The sequence below is a fragment of the Pseudorasbora parva genome, chromosome 8 (assembly GCF_024679245.1).
Source record: "Pseudorasbora parva isolate DD20220531a chromosome 8, ASM2467924v1, whole genome shotgun sequence".
NCBI lineage: Eukaryota > Metazoa > Chordata > Actinopteri > Cypriniformes > Gobionidae > Pseudorasbora > Pseudorasbora parva.
Genome location: NC_090179.1, coordinates 20752790 through 20772408, shown reverse-complemented (window position 1 = coordinate 20772408; position 19619 = coordinate 20752790). Strand labels below are relative to the sequence as shown.

The 19619-nt window shown below is 39.4% G+C and overlaps 1 protein-coding gene across 17 annotated transcripts in view; it reads right to left on the bottom strand.

Annotated features, from left to right (window-relative positions):
- Positions 1-3887: 3887 nt before the first annotated feature.
- mecom (MDS1 and EVI1 complex locus) overlaps positions 3888-19619 on the bottom strand; it is a 258236-nt gene continuing 242504 nt past the window's right edge. For 10 of the 17 annotated variants that reach the window (XM_067450322.1, XM_067450323.1, XM_067450310.1 and 7 more), the window contains 8 exons: positions 19384-19410; positions 15876-16042; positions 14744-14821; positions 13164-13333; positions 12899-13043; positions 8235-8471; positions 7971-8142; positions 3888-5839 (listed from right to left, as the gene is read on the bottom strand). In XM_067450322.1, the coding sequence (XP_067306423.1) occupies positions 5711-5839; positions 7971-8142; positions 8235-8471; positions 12899-13043; positions 13164-13333; positions 14744-14821; positions 15876-16042; positions 19384-19410 (1125 nt within the window). In that variant the 3' untranslated portion in view covers positions 3888-5710. The remainder of the gene's footprint in view (positions 5840-7970; positions 8143-8234; positions 8472-12898; positions 13044-13163; positions 13334-14743; positions 14822-15875; positions 16043-19383; positions 19411-19619) is intronic. The other 7 variants (XM_067450321.1, XM_067450316.1, XM_067450318.1 and 4 more) reach the window with 2 other exon arrangements.

Sequence of the window (19619 nt, the reverse complement as noted above, 5' to 3'; positions counted from 1 at the left end):
CACTTGAAATGACAGCAGCGTGATAAAAACGGACTAAAATGGCAGAAAACATCTTTGTCAAAGATGAAAAAAAATGATTTAAAGTGTAATTTGATTGGTTTTTCCCACGTCCCATTATATTACACAGAGAGGGGGGTGTTTATGACCTATACTGGGACCAACCACCTGGGGGCGATCGAGACACTTCAGCTTCACTTCTCAGGACTTGTGCGGCACGCTTGGGGCGGAGCTATTAAGATACGGGCTATGATCCATTTGGTAGGGGTATGTTTGTTTTGGTGATTTTAAATATCAGCAGCGTTTTTTTCAGAAATTGCTTACTCTACCTTTAGGAACACTCATGGCTTATTGTTGTAATCACTTTAAAGATGGTACTCTCTCTGTGCCCCTCATGTATGAAAGGCCTGCAGTGCCGTCTGTACCAGCCCACACCTAAGCACAGTGGGTGCTGTTTCATCTGGCAAGGAGGCAAGCAACGGTGCCAAGTTAATCAGGGAGAGAGTGCCAGCAGTGTCACACCCTGCACTCAGGGGCCATGATAGATGTCCCGACCAGGGCTGCGGTGCCACTGCGGGGTGGTGGCAGAGTATACGGGCATGTTTCAGTCCGCATAAAAGAGAGGGGCCCGTGTTTGAACACACATATGAGAGCGGGATGTCATGTGTGTGTGGCCGTTCTGTACCTATGCCAAAAGACTCATTAGTTCATTAGATAGATCCATACGCTCTGATGAGAGAATGGGAAATTCCACCATTAAACGCAACCACTCCCTTGAGAAGGACAAATGCGACCATGTGTGCTCGGGAGGGGCTCACACACACTCATACTGACAGTATCTCAGCGTTGAGATGCTGCCCTGCACAAGCCGCGGCCTGTGATCTTTCACGCCGTCGCACGCACGCACATGACAGACGTACACAGCAAACAGCTGGTCAGTAATGGTCCGTGTTGGCCTCTTTTCCTCCTCTGTAGACCCATTATCACCTTCACCCTACTACAGCACCCACAAACCCCTATCCAGCCGACCTCATCAAAGTGGGACGACCTGCTGTGACCTCATCAGAGCTGGCTGACCCATGATGACCTCATCAAAGCAGGACGCCCCGCTGAGCTCAGAGGACTGACGGCTTGCACTGACCAAAAGCGGGCCATCAATTATCAGTGAGTGTGACACCGCTTTTACTGTTCAAGCGCTCGGGTGTATCTTACATTTCAGTTTCGACTTAAATACGGGAAAACTTTGGTCTCGGCAGCATTTTACTGCACAAAAAGGTCCCTTTAGGTTCAATGCATTAACTAACACCAACTAATAAATGAGCGGAGTCTTTATTAATCATTGGTAACGGTAGTTATCAAAAATACAAGTTTTGTTCATTTTTAGTTCATATTAGCTCATGCAGGTTCATTAAAATTTTAACAGATATAATTTTTGATTTGAATAATGTAATAAATGGTATAACTAAGATGAATAAATGCTTTAGAAATATCTTACATTGTTACTTCATGTTAACTTATATTGATACATTTAACTAATATTAATACATTTATCTACATTTAACTAATATTAATACATTTATCTACATTTAACTAATATTAAAACATTTAACCTTGTTACCTTGGTCTCAAATAAATGTCATTTTAACTCCAGTCAAAGATGTTTTAGTGTATTAGAAAAATGGCAAAACACACACACACACACACACACACACACACACACACACACACACACACACACACACACACACACACACACACACACACACACACACACACACACACACACACACACACGCACACGCACACTGCGTGATTTTACATACATTTTCACACAATTTTCAAGCTAGTTTACAGAGTTTCAACACACCAAACCATTGTTATTATTATTATTTTTTGTTTGTTGATCAGTGTGGACTTATGGAGCACCTATAGGGGGACATGGTGATGAAATACATATTACATGGGAGTAAAAATTATTTCAATGATTCTGCATTTGCTTGCCAAAGTATTGCATTCTCCAAATAAACACTAATATTTTCTCTCACCTCATATTATTTCCATCACTAAAGTTTTTCAAATTAATTTTCTTATTTTGCGAGAACACAAAAGCATTCAAATATACTTCCTCCCCCCCCCCCCCCACCATGTCCCTTTAAGCCTGGGTTTCCATGAACCAGCTGAAAATATGATAATTCTGTGATCATTTTCTCACCTTCACGTTCTTCCGCGAAACAAACGTTTTTTTGATCCATATAATGAAAGTCAATGGGGTCCAAAATAACACTGGACCCTACTGACTTTTATCAAATGGACATTTTTCAAAATATCATCTTGTGTTCTGCAGAAGAAAGAAAATCATACAGGTTTGGAAAAATATGTAAATTATGACATTTTATTTGTTGGGACACTTGATTTCAATTAGAACTCAACGTGTGTTTGGCTATAACCCCTTAAGGCTTTATGTTGAGTGAAAATGGCAGGAAACACAAAAGAGGTCCTAACTCATTTTTCCCAAGCAAATCCCACCCTGCCTCTCATCACATCCAAACACACAAAGCCTCGATCTCAGACAAGCACTCATCACCCCTCTGTCCACAATGGCATCCACCCACCACAAATCAGAACGAGAGAAAGAGACTAACAGGGTGAGGAAAGGACAAGAGGAGAAGAAAAGATGGACTGGAAGAGAGAGTGATAAAACTGGCATCCCTCTGGAAATGTAAAACAAAGACAATCGGGAATATGATTAGGAAAGAAAGAGGGAGAATTATGAGGGTGAGAACGAGGGATTCTGACCGGGTTGGCAGCAGAAGTTGGATCGCGTTTAAACAATGAGAGAGAGATGTCAGTCGAATGTTGTTTCTCATTGAGCGTTTGAGCGATGAGCCAGGTCATCACATCTCTCCACCTCATCCATCATTTCCCTCAAACAAACGAGTGCAGTGCGCATTCTTGCCTCCCTCCTCTCCCTTTCAGCCGCTTTTCTCTCTCTCCCGCTCAGCCTCTCGCTGGCTGTGGGACAGTGGGTCTGTGTGAGAGTGATGACCGGGGATCAGACTCGCGCTGTGTCTGTCTGCCAGTGTGTGTGAACGAGATTTTTATGTGTCTCGGTGTGAAATAATACGAGTGGGTGTGTTAGAGAGCTGCTCTAAAAAGGGTTTTATGCTGTTCTCAGAAAGATGTGCATCTGCAGCACGATGAGTGTGTCGTCCGTGCAAAATCAAGTCAGAATCAGAAACACAACATGAATGGAAAAATGTATACATTTCACCTAAATTAAGTGTATTTAAGAACTTAATTGACATTATTTAGTACCTAAAATAATGGGCCTCATTACTGTTATGTAAAAATTGTATATCAATTGTAAAATGCTACTGTAAGTGTGTATCACTGTACTACACATTTTTACATAATTTGTACATAATTGCTTAAAAAAAGCAATTCTGGTTACAAAATATGATTATAATATTTGTAATGCAGTAAAGAAAATAACAAATGACGATAATTTGGGGCATTTTTCATGACAATGCATTACAATAATTACAATCATGTTGTGCAGGCATAAATATTTTTTACATTAAAATCAACATGAATTAAATAAATGATAACAAATACTACCATAATACATACTTTATGTGTATATATAAACTTTCCCGCCACATTTTAGTATTTTGTTTCTTCACTTTGACAGCATTTATACAGTATTGTCTACTTAATTAAAATGATGTCACAATGCCAACTATATATATATATATATATATATATATATATATATATATATATATATATATATATTAATATTTTTCCCTTTTGAGTTTGGGTCGAAATATGACCTTGCCATGTCTCTCATGAGTCCAGCAGAAAGAGACCAAGGGACACAGAGACAGTCGGAGAGTGCACAGTCCGCCCACACAGGAGTTTTTTTATTTTATTTCTCAGTAACTCCTCCCACAGTATTGAATTATAATGCAATACAGTTACATTGTAGAAAGCATTAAAACAGAAGTACCTCAACTCACTGATTACTTTTAAAAATGGGATTATAAACATCGACAAAAAAACAAACAAACAAACAAACAAACAAAGTGAAATAGGAAAGATCTGGTCCTTCACCTCGTGAGGATAAACAAAATCTGGCATTTCTCATAGGTTTGGCACAAGAAATCAACATGGACCCAAACGTCACACAAGCTTGCAGACAACCATAGAAAATGACAGGTACAGCTTGGACCAATCATGCGTTTTATGAAGAAATAATATCAGCTGTTTTTATTATTCTTTCCTTTTTTTCTCTATTTTCTTTTTTTTTACATTTTACAGTTGAATCAATAAATTGTCATACAAAAAAAAACCTAAGTAATATCTATATCATTTACCAGTTTTATTAGAAGTATAAGCTGTGATGGAACGTTTAATACTATCTGGCATTCAGACTCCTACAAACCCCAGTAGAGTCTCGTCCCCCAACATTTTTCAGTGAGAAATTCTTCATTTCAACACAAGGGGGCGCTTGAGAGCAGTGCTATTCAGTAAACAAACTACAGTTTGCAGAGAAATAAATACAACTTTCAAGATACACAGCAATAACATTGACAACATCAACCAAGAAAAAAGTGAGACAAAAACAAAGCAACAAACAACAAGGGGAGAAAAAAAACACAAGAAACCCATGATTGTCTATAAATGAAAGACACACGAGGACGTTGAAGCTAAAGACTAGCATTCAGGCTATTTAGTGGTCTCGTTCGCCAACTAATGGAAAAAGTTACCGTGGAAAACGATCAAATGCCCTTTACGCAAATTCTACAGATTCAGTTCTTAAACTAGTTTTTCTCAATTTACAAAAAAGAAAAAATTGCTATCATTTTTTTTTTTTTTACAAACACTCCTCCAACTTAAAAAAGAAACAAATTAAAAAGAGCGTCTGTTTTCGCACAAACTGGCGGGAAAGTGGGTTGAAGGTAATGCAGTGCTTTAATTGGACAGAACTTGAAAATAGTCACTGTCTCGCTCCTTACTCCCTTTTTTAACAAGCAGCGTCAGTGAGAGGTCTAAAGGTCACACCTTTTGTCTGTATCTGTTTATGTTTTTAAATTCACAAACCTCTGGAGAACATCTTAAAAGAGAAACATTAAACCCCACGACCCCTCGCAGAAGTTTGTAAACTTGTACGTTTCTGTACAAGACCTAAAAGAAACTGTTAAAATGCTTGTGTTTTGTGTCTGCATCTGTGTCTGCGTGTGTGATGTTGTCAATCCTAAATATATTCACAGGCTGACGGGCGGTTGTGCCTGAATAGTCTGCTATCACATGTGTCTTGTGGAAGACTCTTATCTGTTACTCATAGTAACGACGGACAAAACTCACAAACATGACACCAATGTTTCATTAGCAATCTCAAAAACTGTTCACCAGCTGCCACCGCTGTGCAAAACATTGGAACTTGACAGAATAAATACAATTATTATTACGTATTACTACTATTGTCATCATCGTCTTCATCATCACCATCAAAATGACTAACACTACTGTCATTCCTACTAACTGGACTTGATCAAACAGTCAGTCAATCAATCATTTGTTCATGTACATGGATCTTGGTGTGTATGGCATGAGGATTCGGCACTTGTGCAGGTGTGTGTCAGTGTGTGTGTGCGTGTGGACCGGTAGTGTAACACAATGTTAAGTTAGGTCACATGGTTACACGTGGGTGTCATACGTGACTGAGAGACTGAATGGCGCTGGTTTCTGCAGCACGGGCCAAACTGTGCCACATCGGGGCATTATGGGTAGACGAATGGAGTGGATCCTTATCAGCTAGAGACAGCATCATAGCGTATGCCTATAAACAAGAGAGATACACAGTTACAAATACACAAACTATATTCATTGAAAATCTGATACTCAATTTGAATTGTTATCAAAAAAATAATATTGTACAAATAATATTGTAAATAAAAAATTCGGAATATATATTATTTAGTGCTGTCAAATCGATTAATCGTGATCAAAAATAAAAGTTTGTGTTTACATGATGCGTGTTTATATAATATGTGTATAATTATTATGTATATATAAATACACTCATTCATGTATAGATTTAATATTTTTTAAATATTTTTTATATTTATATGTAATATAAATGACATAAATATATATACATTTCTTAAATATATACATGAATGAGTGCGTTTATATTAGAGGTGGGCATAGATAAATTTTTTTATCTAGATTAATTTTGAAATTAATCTAGATTAACATGGCTCATCTGAATTATGCATACGTTACATTAGGGTTGTAATGGTACAGATTGCTCACGTTTCAGTTTGTATCACGGTTTTAGGTTCACGGTTTCGGTACGGTTCGTATTTACTATGTTCAGGGAAAAAAAGGACTACTGTCAAATAAAAATAAAGAAAATAAGAACAAATAACTTTAATACAAGCAGCAGCACAAATAAATACTATTGAGCAAAGATACTGATAAAATAAACAATATATTCCGGTTTTTCAGGTAGGTCTAACATTAGTTTTTAGGTAGAGAAATTGAATAAAGTAATCAAATGTAAAATAATTGCCTATTTCACTGTTTAAATTGAAGATTAATCCTTATTAAACTTACACAAGATATTCAATCAAGAGCAGTGAGTGATGTCCTTATCTTCTGTTTGACATTAAACAGAGTAAAGGTTACTGCCCCTTTAAGACCTAACGTTAATGCAGGGATAAGCATTGTCTTTCTCGACTGTATAAAGTTCACTTAAGCCGTATTCAGACTATATGTCTGCTTGGATACTCATCAAGATGGACATGTTGACATACTTTTTGTGTGAGTTTGTCCGTTCAAGCGCAAGACTTGAAAGATAACTCAATATTTGTGCGCTGTGAGACGTTTGCACACTCTCTGATGATGCGCAGAGATAAATCTCCTCAGCGCGCGCAAGTTCTCATTTGCATCTTCTGGCTCTACACCCGGGTGATGACAGAGAAACGTCTGCTCATATTCGGACATATGGCAGCACTTGCATACATGAACAGTTTACAAAGAGAGACCGCTTTGGCGTTTTTTATTATTATCGCTGTTGTAGTGTATCACTGAGAAGCAAGCGTGTGTATCCATCAACAAAAACATACATAAAGCATTATTTTCAAGTTAACCCATATTATAGATGCGTCATCAGATGTGAGATAAACCACAGTGCAAGCCGGCAACTTTTACACGGCACCCCTGCTCACCCGCGGCACCCCTGCTCACCCGCGGCACCCCGGTTGGGAAACGCTGGTATAGACCCAGCTCCAAACCCAACTTTGAGAATAGATTAACGCCGTTTTTTTATCGCCTGATAAGAGTCTCACATTAACGCCGATAACGGCCCACCACTAATTTATATATACACATAATAATTATACACAGTATTTTATACACATATTATGTAAACAAAAACTTTTATTTTGGATTCATCGATTCAACTAGCCTAGAAATCTAGACGCACCCTAGCGGCAGCTAATCTAATTTGCAGCGAGTGTCATCTAGCAACTCTCAATAGACTTGCTAGCTGGAAAGAATAAACTCTGGTCAGGCCAATCACATCGTGTATAGAGTCGGTGGGTAATGACTGGTCTTTCGAATCAGCTTTGGCTGCGACTCTGGGGAGTTGAGCTTTTCTCTGAGAAAAGAACAAAGAACGGCACTGAAGTCATTCCTTAAAAAGGGAAGATGTGTTCAGCGTTTTGCCGACCGGATACGCCTAAAGTTTAATCTGTTAACTAGCTCTGCTTCAACTTGGTTGCTCTCGTTGGTTGTAGCGCTATCCTATCGTGTGCAGAGGGAGTTTGAAAGACAACCGTTTATTCCGCCCCTCGGATTGAGCCCTGTCAATGGTGAGTTTCCAGACCAAACATCTTGATGTGGGTCTGGCTTGTCAGGCTACGATTCAGCAGCTCTAATTATACATAAAACAGTCATGGTAATACCTGTGACTTAGACTTCCTGTACAGAGGCTGCTTAATGCCTTCTTGCAGGTGGGCGGGGCCAAAGCTGCCAACATCACTGTCGCTAAGATCCCCGTCCTCCATACTAAAGTGACGGATGTGATCCAGCGTGGAGAAACTGCTGTGATCTTCATCATCCTCATCCTCATTAAACCTGAAAACAATGCAGAGATTATTTTTAAAACATTTTGTTGACAACCGGGAACAATCACATGTTTTTCTTTTTTTCTTTCTTCGTACGCATACCTTCGTGGTGAGGATTTGCTGTTCTCCAGATCATCTGGTCCCTCGAAATCGATGTCATCGTTTATGATATCATGGTCCAGACTGCTAGGCACGCCATCCTCACTGGGTTTCCTGGCACTGTCGCTATGCTCCGCCTCCTCTTCCTCTGCTCCGAGCTCCTCCCCTTCTTCTTCGTCCAGGTCACGTGACCCCTGGCCAGGCAGGGCTTTGTCGCCATCAAAATGACTGCCGTTTAGCCTGTGGAGAAACGGAGAGAATCATTTGTAATGACGTTATGCAGGCATGAGTTTTTGACTGATACGCCAATCCCTGATTACAGAAAGAAAATCATTTAGCGCTGAAACCTAGTTCTGTTTGTCTCGAAAAAATAAACCACCTCAAAAAGCAGAACCACATGCCCGCGCTTTCTAAATGAGAGGAAATGCTCAAAGAAAGAAGGCGAGTGTGTGTTGGAGAAAGAGACTGTTTGTCATCAGTTATGAGGGCCCCTGGTTGGCAGGAACGAGCCGCCCATCGGCAGGGCACTTAGACAGCAGGCCTCTACACTTCCTCTCACTTATTTTCAGCTCTCTTTCTCACTCAGACAGCTCACATCTCCTCTTTCCCTAGTTTATTTTCTTCTTTATCTCCAATTCATCTAATAGGCCAAATATTTAGCTGACAGTCCATTTGGTGAGTGGAGAGAAGGAGCTGCCAAAGCAGCCATTTCCCCACAGAGACAGAGGCCAGCTATCCAAACTCACTCACACACACACACACACACACACACACACACACACACACACACACACACACACACACACACACACACACAAACACACACACACACACACACACACACACACGCACACACACACACACACACACACGCACGCCAGCCAAAGGAGACACATTAAGGCTGAATCACTCGTTTTGTCCTGATTCTACTCTTTCCTCAACTTAAAAATAGCAATTTCCCATCCAAACTTTAAAAACAGAGGAAAAAGTGCAAATACAGAGAGGAAAGGAAAATAAAAGTTTGTGTGTACAGATGTGTGCAATGAAAATTTCTCAGAGAAAGATTCCATCTAGTCGAGAAGTCTCAATTAGAGAACATCTATTAAATGGACTATATGTAAAAATGTTCATGTATTTAACGTTTTTTTTTTTTTTTATTGCCAGTGTGTAAACGGCTGTGATCAAACTTAATAAATGAGACCTTTCCTGACTTGCTAGATTGTCTTTAGCCCTATTCGGATGGGACTAGTTTTTCCAGGGGGATGTTTCACAGAACCCGTCCGAATCTTAACCTCTGTAAAAATTCCAGGGCAAATGACCTACTGTTTTTCAGCAAACTCAACAATCCTCTGAGGAATCGAGTCACGTCCGAATGAATTATCCTAATGTATTATTGTATTATCCAAACGCTTCTCCTCGTGTTTTTTGACCTTCATGAGCTACTGTTTGCACAGCAATCTTTGACATGCTTTTATTTAGTTTCAGTATGGATGGTGTCCGATAAAAAAAGAAAAGAAAAAAAAAGAAAAAAGATAAATAGAGCCAAATTGCAGAAACTAAGAAGACTGCCCAGTATCAGGTAGAGGATAATACTACTACTACTAGTAATAATAATCATATAGTAAGATACTAGATTTTGCTAAGAGGTAAGAAGTCTAGATTTTGCTGCTCATTTATGCACGTTTATTATAAACAGCCACTGCTAAAAACTCACAGTTTACTTAAATAGGGTTTTTATAATAAAGGAAAATCATATCAGCAACAGACACGTCTAGAAAACAAACACTCCCACTTCTTTAATAAACACGGAGACTTTAGTCCTGTCCCAATCGGTACATGAAATCACAGACATTGAGTGATAAGAACTATAACTCAAACGTCGTTTAGAAAACTAATCCTGCTCAAATAGGGCTTTTGAAAGCCTGCAGACTGATTTTTATTTCTTAAGGACTGTTTTCGCCAGGAAAATCGAAAGTACTTCCAGTTATGTTTACACATACTTCCGAGAGAGAGCCTCTCGTCCGTTCTGACACATTAAATAAATGCTTATACAATGTTCAGGATGATGCTGAAAGTGCCATTCTGTACTGTAATGTCAATGTGTCCTGCCAAGAAAAGAGATTAGTTCATCTAGTCTATAGTCTCAAATATACTTTATAATCAAACTATCATAACAGTGTAATTTTAATAACCTCTGTCGAAATAATGCCGTTGAATTGCAAAGCTTGTGCAAACATAACTGCTTACTCTTAACTGCTCACCGCTGTCATTTTTGTTGTGTGTTTATTCTGTTATTGCAAAGAGAGCACGCAGCACATATTTACATATTCATGTTAACATCACTCTCAGCAGCATGGACGGCTTTTGGATGTTCGTTAACAGTAAGTATATCACGGCAAAGGTATTTCCAGCTTCTTTTTTACATCTAAGTAAAGAACAAAAAAGCACTTTGTGGTCTTGAATCACATTCAGTCTCTTGCACTGTGCGCATGAGCAATACATTTCTGACTGCAGTTTACTTAACGACCACCGGTGTCGCTAATAACAAGAGTTTCTGAATTCTACATACAATACCTTTAAAGGGATAGTTCACTTTAAAATTAAATTTTGATATGTTTTAGCTTACCTCATGGGCATCCGAGATGTAGGAGTATTTGTTTCCCCAGTAGTTTCAATTTTGATCATTTTAGGTCAAACCGTTCTTGTCTGTGCCTCACATAATGCAGGTCTATGGTCACCACCTCAAAGAGAATACACAGAGAAGTCCAAATGAAACAATCTCCCATCGTAAGTACACACTGATGGCCTAAGGCACGAAACGAGCGGTTTGTGTGAGAAAGCGAACAGTATTTATATCGATTTTACCTCTTGTACACAACAGGAAACACGCACGCGCGCCCTCGGATCAGTCGGACGTAGTGGTGTACAAGAGGTAAAAACTATATAAATACTGTTCGTTTTCTCACACAAACCGCTCGTTTCGTGCCTTAGGCCATCAGTGTGTACTTACAATGGGGGATTGTTTCATTTGGACTTCTCTGTGTATGCTCTTTGAGGTGGTGACCATAGACCTGCATTATGTGAGGCACAGACAAGAACGGTTTGACCTAAAATGATCAAAATTGAAACTACTGGGGAAACAAATACTCCTACATCTCGGATGCCCATGAGGTAAGCTAAAATATATCAAAATTTAGATTCAAAGTGAACTATCCCTTTAAAGAACCTCAGCTGGAAATGATGAATATTGAATTTTATAATGAAATGAATTTTATAGCTCAATTTTCTTATTGTGTGTCAACAATCTTTAGTAAAAAATTTAAGACAAAGTAGATACTTAAATGATACAGAACTTGAGAACTTCATTTTGTCTGCTGAGCTATAAAAGAGCAAGTTCTGAGCAACATCATTTTCCTCTAGGTTTCATCTCTAACCTCTGTCCTTTTCGGCGCGAGGGTTAACCCTTTTCACATCCGATAATCCCCAAAATCACCTCCTCTCATCACCTGCACCCCGCTAATACCGCGCGAGAGAGAACGCGAGAATGAGAGAGGCAACGATGGCGTGATGATGAAAACAGATCGGCTAATTAGAGAGAGCTGTGGTAATTTGTGGAGGATAAAGTATCTATCAGGAGCAGTCACTCTGACAGGAAACATTCAGCGAACTCTGACCTCCTCTCCCACACCTACTTCCTGTTCACAAACACATGTTGGGACCAGATGTGCGACGCGCGCAAACACACAAAGTCGATGTTGTAATGACTCTAGGATCCTTTTAATGAAACAATGGAGAAATCAAAAAGCCTAAGCCTGCAAGATCTTTATCTGACTCAATCTGTCACACACACACACGGATGACCAGGTCAAACATTTAAACCGTCATGCAACCTGATGATCACTGCTGGGAAATGATCAACGATAATTATCATATGCAGATGGCAAAATTCATGTACGCACACGCAGCCAAAAGTCAACAGCGCTCTGCACGCGCTCGCAATCGGCCAATCAGTAATCACGTCCTCCTGGAGACCTGCCCCAATCTTTGCTCTTAAAAACCGCAGGCGACAGGGTAATGATTAACAACCATACAGAATATATGTACACACACAGATACGTTCACATGTGCGGTTAATACACACTGCGATACCGGTCCGTTCCTTTCATGTGATGGTATTCACTCAGAGGTGAGGGTTAATGAATAAGGCATGAGAAGTGTTGTGTTCAGTAATGTTTGTGTATAATAACCTCCATTCTGCCTGAGGCAACTAGCGCCAACTGATGACTGACAGCCTAATGGACACTGTTTGCTGGAGTGTGTGTGTGTGTGTGTGTGTGTGTGTGTGAACCCGCACATGACTGAGTATAGTGTTCAGTAAGATACTGAGTTGAAGTTTTGTGAATACCTAAAAATTTACATAAGAAATAATTTTTTTAAACTCCTGACATACATTTAATTTAAATAAATAAATAAATAATATTGATCCATTAATAATAGTATAAAATAAAAATGGTCAGAAATGTGAAGATTTATTTGAACTTGCCCACATGCACTAACCACCAAGCCAAGGTTTTGATGTCAAATAAGCCGTTTTACCCAATACAGGTTATATTTTGTATATGAACACTGTATTTATTAGTGAAACAGATGAAGAAGACGTTGTTTACCCTTCTTCGGAGTGTGACGGAGATGTGGCGTTCCGTGCCGTGTTACTGATGAAGTTTCGTATTTCGTTAAAATACGAGTCTTCCTTGTCCTCCAAGATGGCACTGCCACTGTCCAGCTCTGAACGGGGTGACGACATCGCCGTGCCTACACATAAAACACAACACATAGCAGATTATTAAATCAATCGTAATAACCATTAACAACTGCAAATTAATTTAGTTTAAAAATTTGCTAAACAATCAAATATTATGTGTGTGTGTATACCTGATAAATTACCATTCTCGTGTTTTTTGAGGTGCCGGTCCAGGTTGGTTTGTTGGCCGAAGCAGCGGTCACACAGGTGGCATTTGAAGGGTTTCTCTTTGTTATGGATGTTGCGGATGTGACGCTGAAGATTTGATGAAATGCTGAACGAGCGATCGCAGTACTTACATCTGCGGAAACATATGTCCAACATATTAGACAATACAGTATTCACAATATACAGAGACTAGAAATCAAACTCTCTGGCTTTATCTGTCCCGCACACACGCAGGGTCCTAAACACATGATTGAGTGGTCATGAACTCTTTGTCTCTAATCTTTGGCCAACTCAGTAACACTCAAACTCTCTCGTCCACATCCTCCCTCTGCCTTGAAAACGACTGCATGTGCCAAGTCTCTTCACGCAGAATTATCCCGTATGATTACGTGATCATATCTTCCCCTCGACCGTAGAGTTGTGCGCTAAACTGCGTCTCCCAGGAACCTGTTATCTCTCCCTCGCTCTCTCCGTCTCGCCCCCCTCCCCCTCCAAAAGCAACAGAAAAAAATAGAAATTAAATTGTAGTTAAAGGCTGATCACCGGCTCGTTTAAAGCCCTGCCAGCACGAGGAGATTGAGGCTATCTGGAAAGTAACACAGCCCTGTGCAAACCTCCCCTGTGGTCATACGGACCACAAACGCAGTGTGTGCGCACGCCTGTTTCTGTGCAGTATTTCAATACACCCTGAAAGAGTCTGAGGCCCAAACACGGGCCTAATTACCCAGCTGCCTTTGCTGGCCCACAGCTGTACGGCACTCATCACCTCTATTATTCATACACACTTCCTTCAGTCTCCTTGTCTGTATGTCCTTCTCTCTCGTGGACTTCGCCTCACTCTTTTTCCCAATGACAATGACTGCATATGTCAAAAAACGATATGACAAAAATCACATTTACTATGGAGACTTCCATGATATTTTAGGATTTTATTAAATTACGTTTACAAATGTAATCTCCCTCATAGTTTCAGGTTTTCAATGACAGAGCATTTAGTCTTCCGTGGTAAATATAAGAACAGTTCACCTCATAAGCAACCATATCCTCAATCTTTTCCCAATGATGATATCTGCATATATCATGGTTGTGTTTAATGACACACTAGCCATGTATTGCAGACAGATTATACTGACATGACTGAAAAATTGAAACAGACTGACATGCTTTTAAAAAATGTACAAGTATAAAAACACTAACAATAAAAAAGTTTTTTTATTAATAATTATAATCACAATAATTATTCTGCCAGTATGGTTTATTATAACTTAATGGGATGTACAAAGTTGGTGCACTAATCCGTGGCAACAAATAGCCTTTGCACGGAAGAATACCTCACTAACATACATCCGAATTGTCATAATTTCAGCAGTATACGGAGTAATACTCCCGGATTCACCCGCAATTCTGTGGTATATACAGGAGTACACTGGTCCTTATGCGCCTCTTTTCATGCAGTGTCGAATGATGTGCTACATTCCTACATGATTACATCAAAGTATATATTAAGTGTGTGTGTGTGTGTGAGAGAGAGAGAGTGTGTCACCTGTAAGGCTGCTCTCCTGTATGCGTCCGTAGATGTCTTGTAAGGTTGGCCGAGCGTGGGAATATCTTGCCACAGTATCTATAGGGGAAGGAAACAGATCTCCAGGAACAATACTCAGCAATACACACACAAACACGCTTCCCAAAACCCCCTGCATTCCATGCTCAGTGCTGTCAACACTCATTAAACATCAAACAAATGTTTACTGAAACATTTTATTAATTAAACAAACTAAAGCTATTATAAACATGATTACTATAATAAATATACATTTATTATACTGGTGTCACGAAATACAGGCATTGGTATTTAAAAAAAAAAAATTGTAAATAACCCAGCAACAGCCACTGTAGATTATAATTAAAAATTTTAAATCTTTAAATTTACATCATTTACTAAACAATTTGCTTAGTATTTTATTTACTATATAATGTTTTTAGAATCTTTTGATTAATTACTATATAATTAGCTTAGTTGTGTTTGTTTACCAATGCATTACTGAGTAACTAATTACTGTAATTTAATTACTTTCCTTTGAAAAAGTAAAGAGATTACTCTTCATTTTTCTGTAATTTAATTACAGTTACTCCTGATGCAATTCCATTCCATTAAATACTGTAAAGACTACAGAACAATTCAATATAAAACAATAGTGGATTTAATATGAAAAATGAATGTAACCTTCTCCCTTTAAATACTTTGGTCAGTTCAAGAATAATTGATGCAGTTTTATATTATTTATTTGAAAGAAGAAAAGAGCAGTTTCATGTCTATCCTTGAATTGTTCAAATGGTCGAGGTTGATATGGGATTTAGAAAGAATTAGTAATAAGTAATTCAATACTTTTTTAGAGAGAGTAAATTAGCACAGTAAGGATGTAATTAGTAGCGAATAGTTACTATATTTTTTGAGAAACTTACCCAACACTATTGTTTACTTACTAATGTTTATATAAATTATAACATTATATATTTTATATATAAATTCTACTTTTTAAATACTATGTGTAAAACTATATAAGTATTTTGTTTTACTCATGGTATTTAAAAAGTAGATAACTGAAGGTGTTTTCTTTTAATAAGATATGGTCATAATGTTCTAGGAGGAAGTCCGTGCTCATCGTCATGGTTACCTGCAGGTGTATCGCTCTTTGCCCTTGCGTAACAGTGTCTCAGGAAGGGTGGTGGGCGGAGCCCGGAAGTCGAACATGGAGGGAACGGAACGCATGATGTCACCGCTGTCTGGCTTCAAAGAGCCGAAGGATTCCAGCTTTTCTGCCATGTTTTCAATCGCCGACATCTGCGAGAGATAGAGAAAAGTTTTATTACCTCATTGTGAGGTCTTTAAGGACACACATCCCCACTGTGTTACCCGCATTTATTGACATGGAGTTGCGTTCTACCACAGATGTCTGTGGAAAAAATGCCGACCGTGAACTTTCACTCTCAGATAACAGTGTGAAATGCTTTCGCTGATCTGTAATGTCCAATTTTGGCGCACAAACACAAATAACAATGCACGTTATAAGATGGACCACACATGTACACGCACACACACAGATTCATGTGGAAGAACTGCTGCCAATTTACTAATTAAGCCTAACAGTTGCTTTCATCAGAAATGGACACACTCTCAAAGGGGAAACAGCTACATGTGTGTGTCAGCCAGAGAATGAGAACAACATAAGGCGTGTGTGTGTGTGTGTGTGTGTGTGTGTGTGTGTGTGTGTGTGAGAGAGCGCATTGAAGAGCAGGAGTGATTCATGTCCTATGTTGGCCATAAAGCATTCAGTGCACAATATGAGCAGACAGCACATTCGTCAATATGAAAGATGTTGACATTACTGATCAAGGCTGAGACAGCAGTAATAATGATATCATAGGAAGGAGAGGGAGGGGACGGAGCCGAGGGAGGGAGGGCTGGGGGGTCCCTGTAGGCGAGCAGGCCTATCAACCGCGGCGCAACAGTCAGGGCTTTCGCAAAGCAGAGCGGATTTGCATTATTTCATGTGTGTATTGAATTTTCCCTTTTTCTTATTTCGGGTTTTGGTGACAAATCACTCCTGATTCACAGTGAAAGACATACATGACACACACACACACACACACACACACACACACACACACACACACACGGATACATAAACACAAAAAATGTCTGTTTCCTTCAGTAGAAAAGTTTTAAGAAAGAAAGAAAGAAAGTATGTTTCTCCTGGAAACAAGGGAGAGCCGATGGGGGCTTGTATCTCCAGCTCCACAAGGTTTCAAATTGCGCTCAGATTTTCTCTCTCCAATCAGAATTCAAAGATCTCAATAGAAACTCAACTCATTTCTCATCAAGTTCCTCCAAGACCAAGTAATCTGAGCTTTGTTATGTAGGAAAGAATGAAATCGACACAAAAGGTTGTTGACATACAATTAAAATAAGATTAATGATGGCACCTCCACCACCAAGGATGGCATTGATTGGGCAATCTTGTAAAGATTTCATATCGAGATCTTTTGCAGGTTTGAGATGTTTTGCAGAAAAATTGAAGAAAGAAAGGGGATAGATCTTTACATTTACAAGTATTATGTGAACGGAGGGGACAAAGAAAGGGGCACTGAAAGAGAGAGAAAGATCAACACAAGATAATGTGGACGTTTGATGAGGAATGACAGCTGGGAGTTAAAGTTCTCCATTGGAACGTCAGGATCACATCCTCCGGGAGGATGTGAAGTGTCAGACCTGTTTGACACCAACTCTCTCTCCCTCTCTCCATAAATCACAGATGGAGAGAAGGAGGGAGAGATTGACAGAGAGATAGAGGTGTATCTAATGAAATACTGTCATTCAGTATATCTAGATGATGTGCTGTCTCTACTAATGCTCGGCTAACACTCTATTAGCATCTATTTTGCTCACGTTTGACGTTTCTCTTCTAGAAAAATACCACAGCAATTTAATTTGACTCCTTTAGATTTTCAGAAGGGATCTCAACAATGTCTCAAACTGTGTAAAGATAGCAAAGTCTGCAATAAAAATTTCATTTTAATGAGCACAAACATGAGCTGCACTATCCTATCAACATTAATTTTATAGCGCTATGATCTCACTGAACGTCAACAAGTGTCTCATTTGTGTCTATTTTCATTTCTCCTTAGGGATTTTAGACTTCTGCGCTATGAAAGAGCAATAAAACATTCCTCCGGGCCAGAGGTTTGGCCCACAAAGTACATCTAGGTCAAAAATACACACATTCACACATGCATATTTTAAAGTCATTTTGATTGGACCTTGAAGTCTAAACATATTACCATAGATTGGTATCTCAATGATTGCTGTAACAACTAAGTCCAAAGAAATCTGTGATCGGCAGCGAATGGACTTCCTGGATCGTTAAGTAGCCTTCACCCTCTCCATCTCTCTCGCTGTGGTAGGGCAGCTGTTGAGTTGCCCATTCTCAGTAGTGTGTGCCTGAGAGGCCCTTCATTAGTAAGAGCTTTTTCAATTGTTGATCTTATCAGGGTTCCAGATGTCTTGGGTCTGGAAAACCCCCTTGTGCTATATCACACACGCTCAGAGAGGGGTCCCAGAGAGACTGTTACCCCTCCAGTGATGCGATGCCGTACGGGGAGTGTCGCCACCCCAAATCAGAGCCGTGGTCTGTTACTCTCTCTATGTAAATAATCACATTCACTGCATTATCAGTGGTAGCCATCAGAAATAACAACTGTTCTGTCTGCTTAACACACACACACACACACACACACACAGGCACCAAAGAGCGGAGACATGAGTGCACCAAATGACACAAACACAGCAGATTCATTCACACGGGCACAGTCAAAAGACATTCTTCCACTGTTTGAAGACTAGGCGTGTTTTTATATTAGAAGATCAAATGTGCCGTTTTATCGTACTTATCCACAAAAAACAAACAATTAATCAATCTGTTGCCATGCATTGAATAAATACTAAGAAAAGAAGTACACAAGAACGGAATGGAAATGATTGTGCCAAATTTATTGTGCCAGATTTATGTTTTAAGTATGATTTGAGCCACTTTTCCACTGCCGGGCCAAACCGTTCCATTCCGTGCCGATCCAGCCCAGCCGGCGTGGATATGGTTTAATTTTCGATTGTGGGGCTGATAACGGAGCTCTTTGGAATAATACAAATCCGTCAGGCGTTGCCTTGTTGATGCAAAAATGTACAGATGACCTGAGATATAAATAGTGTCCGTGTTATAGAGAATGATCAGATATTTATTTTAACTGTATTATTAACTTGTGTTTACATCATTCAAATGGTGCTCTTGGTCAGATACAGAGAAACTTGTAGTCTGGCAAATCAGAGAAGTGACCAATCCTGAGTTGGGACGTCACTACACGCATTCTAGATGCTGAGAGTTTCCGGGCCAGGAACACTTTCTAATCGCGCTGTACCGAACCAAGCTCAAGTGTGTAACTGGAACTGTTCGGCCTGATGGTAATGCAGCTGTGGTCCATGCATTTGTTTGTTTGAGCCATGCATTACATCTAGCATGTCATGCTAAAAGAGAGCTGCAGTGTACATGTAGCAATAGGGTGATAGGCATGTGATTGTGTGTGTGTGTGTGTGGTGAAAGCACATGAATGACTTGGTTTTGAGAAACTTACCCATGTTCTCTGATCAGGCATGCGAAACTGGGGGCAGGACAGAAGGGAAACAGCAAATCAAAATCAAGAATCAGACTGATTGCGTGTGATTATGCAATGTGATGTTGAGTAAAGGTTAGCATTTTATCCAGTGGTTATCTAATTCTTTTTACTATCATTTTTTTAATGGAATGGAAGTAAATAGAAAATATATTATTTCATCATCAAATGTTCTGAAGACTAAAGTAAAAATTTAC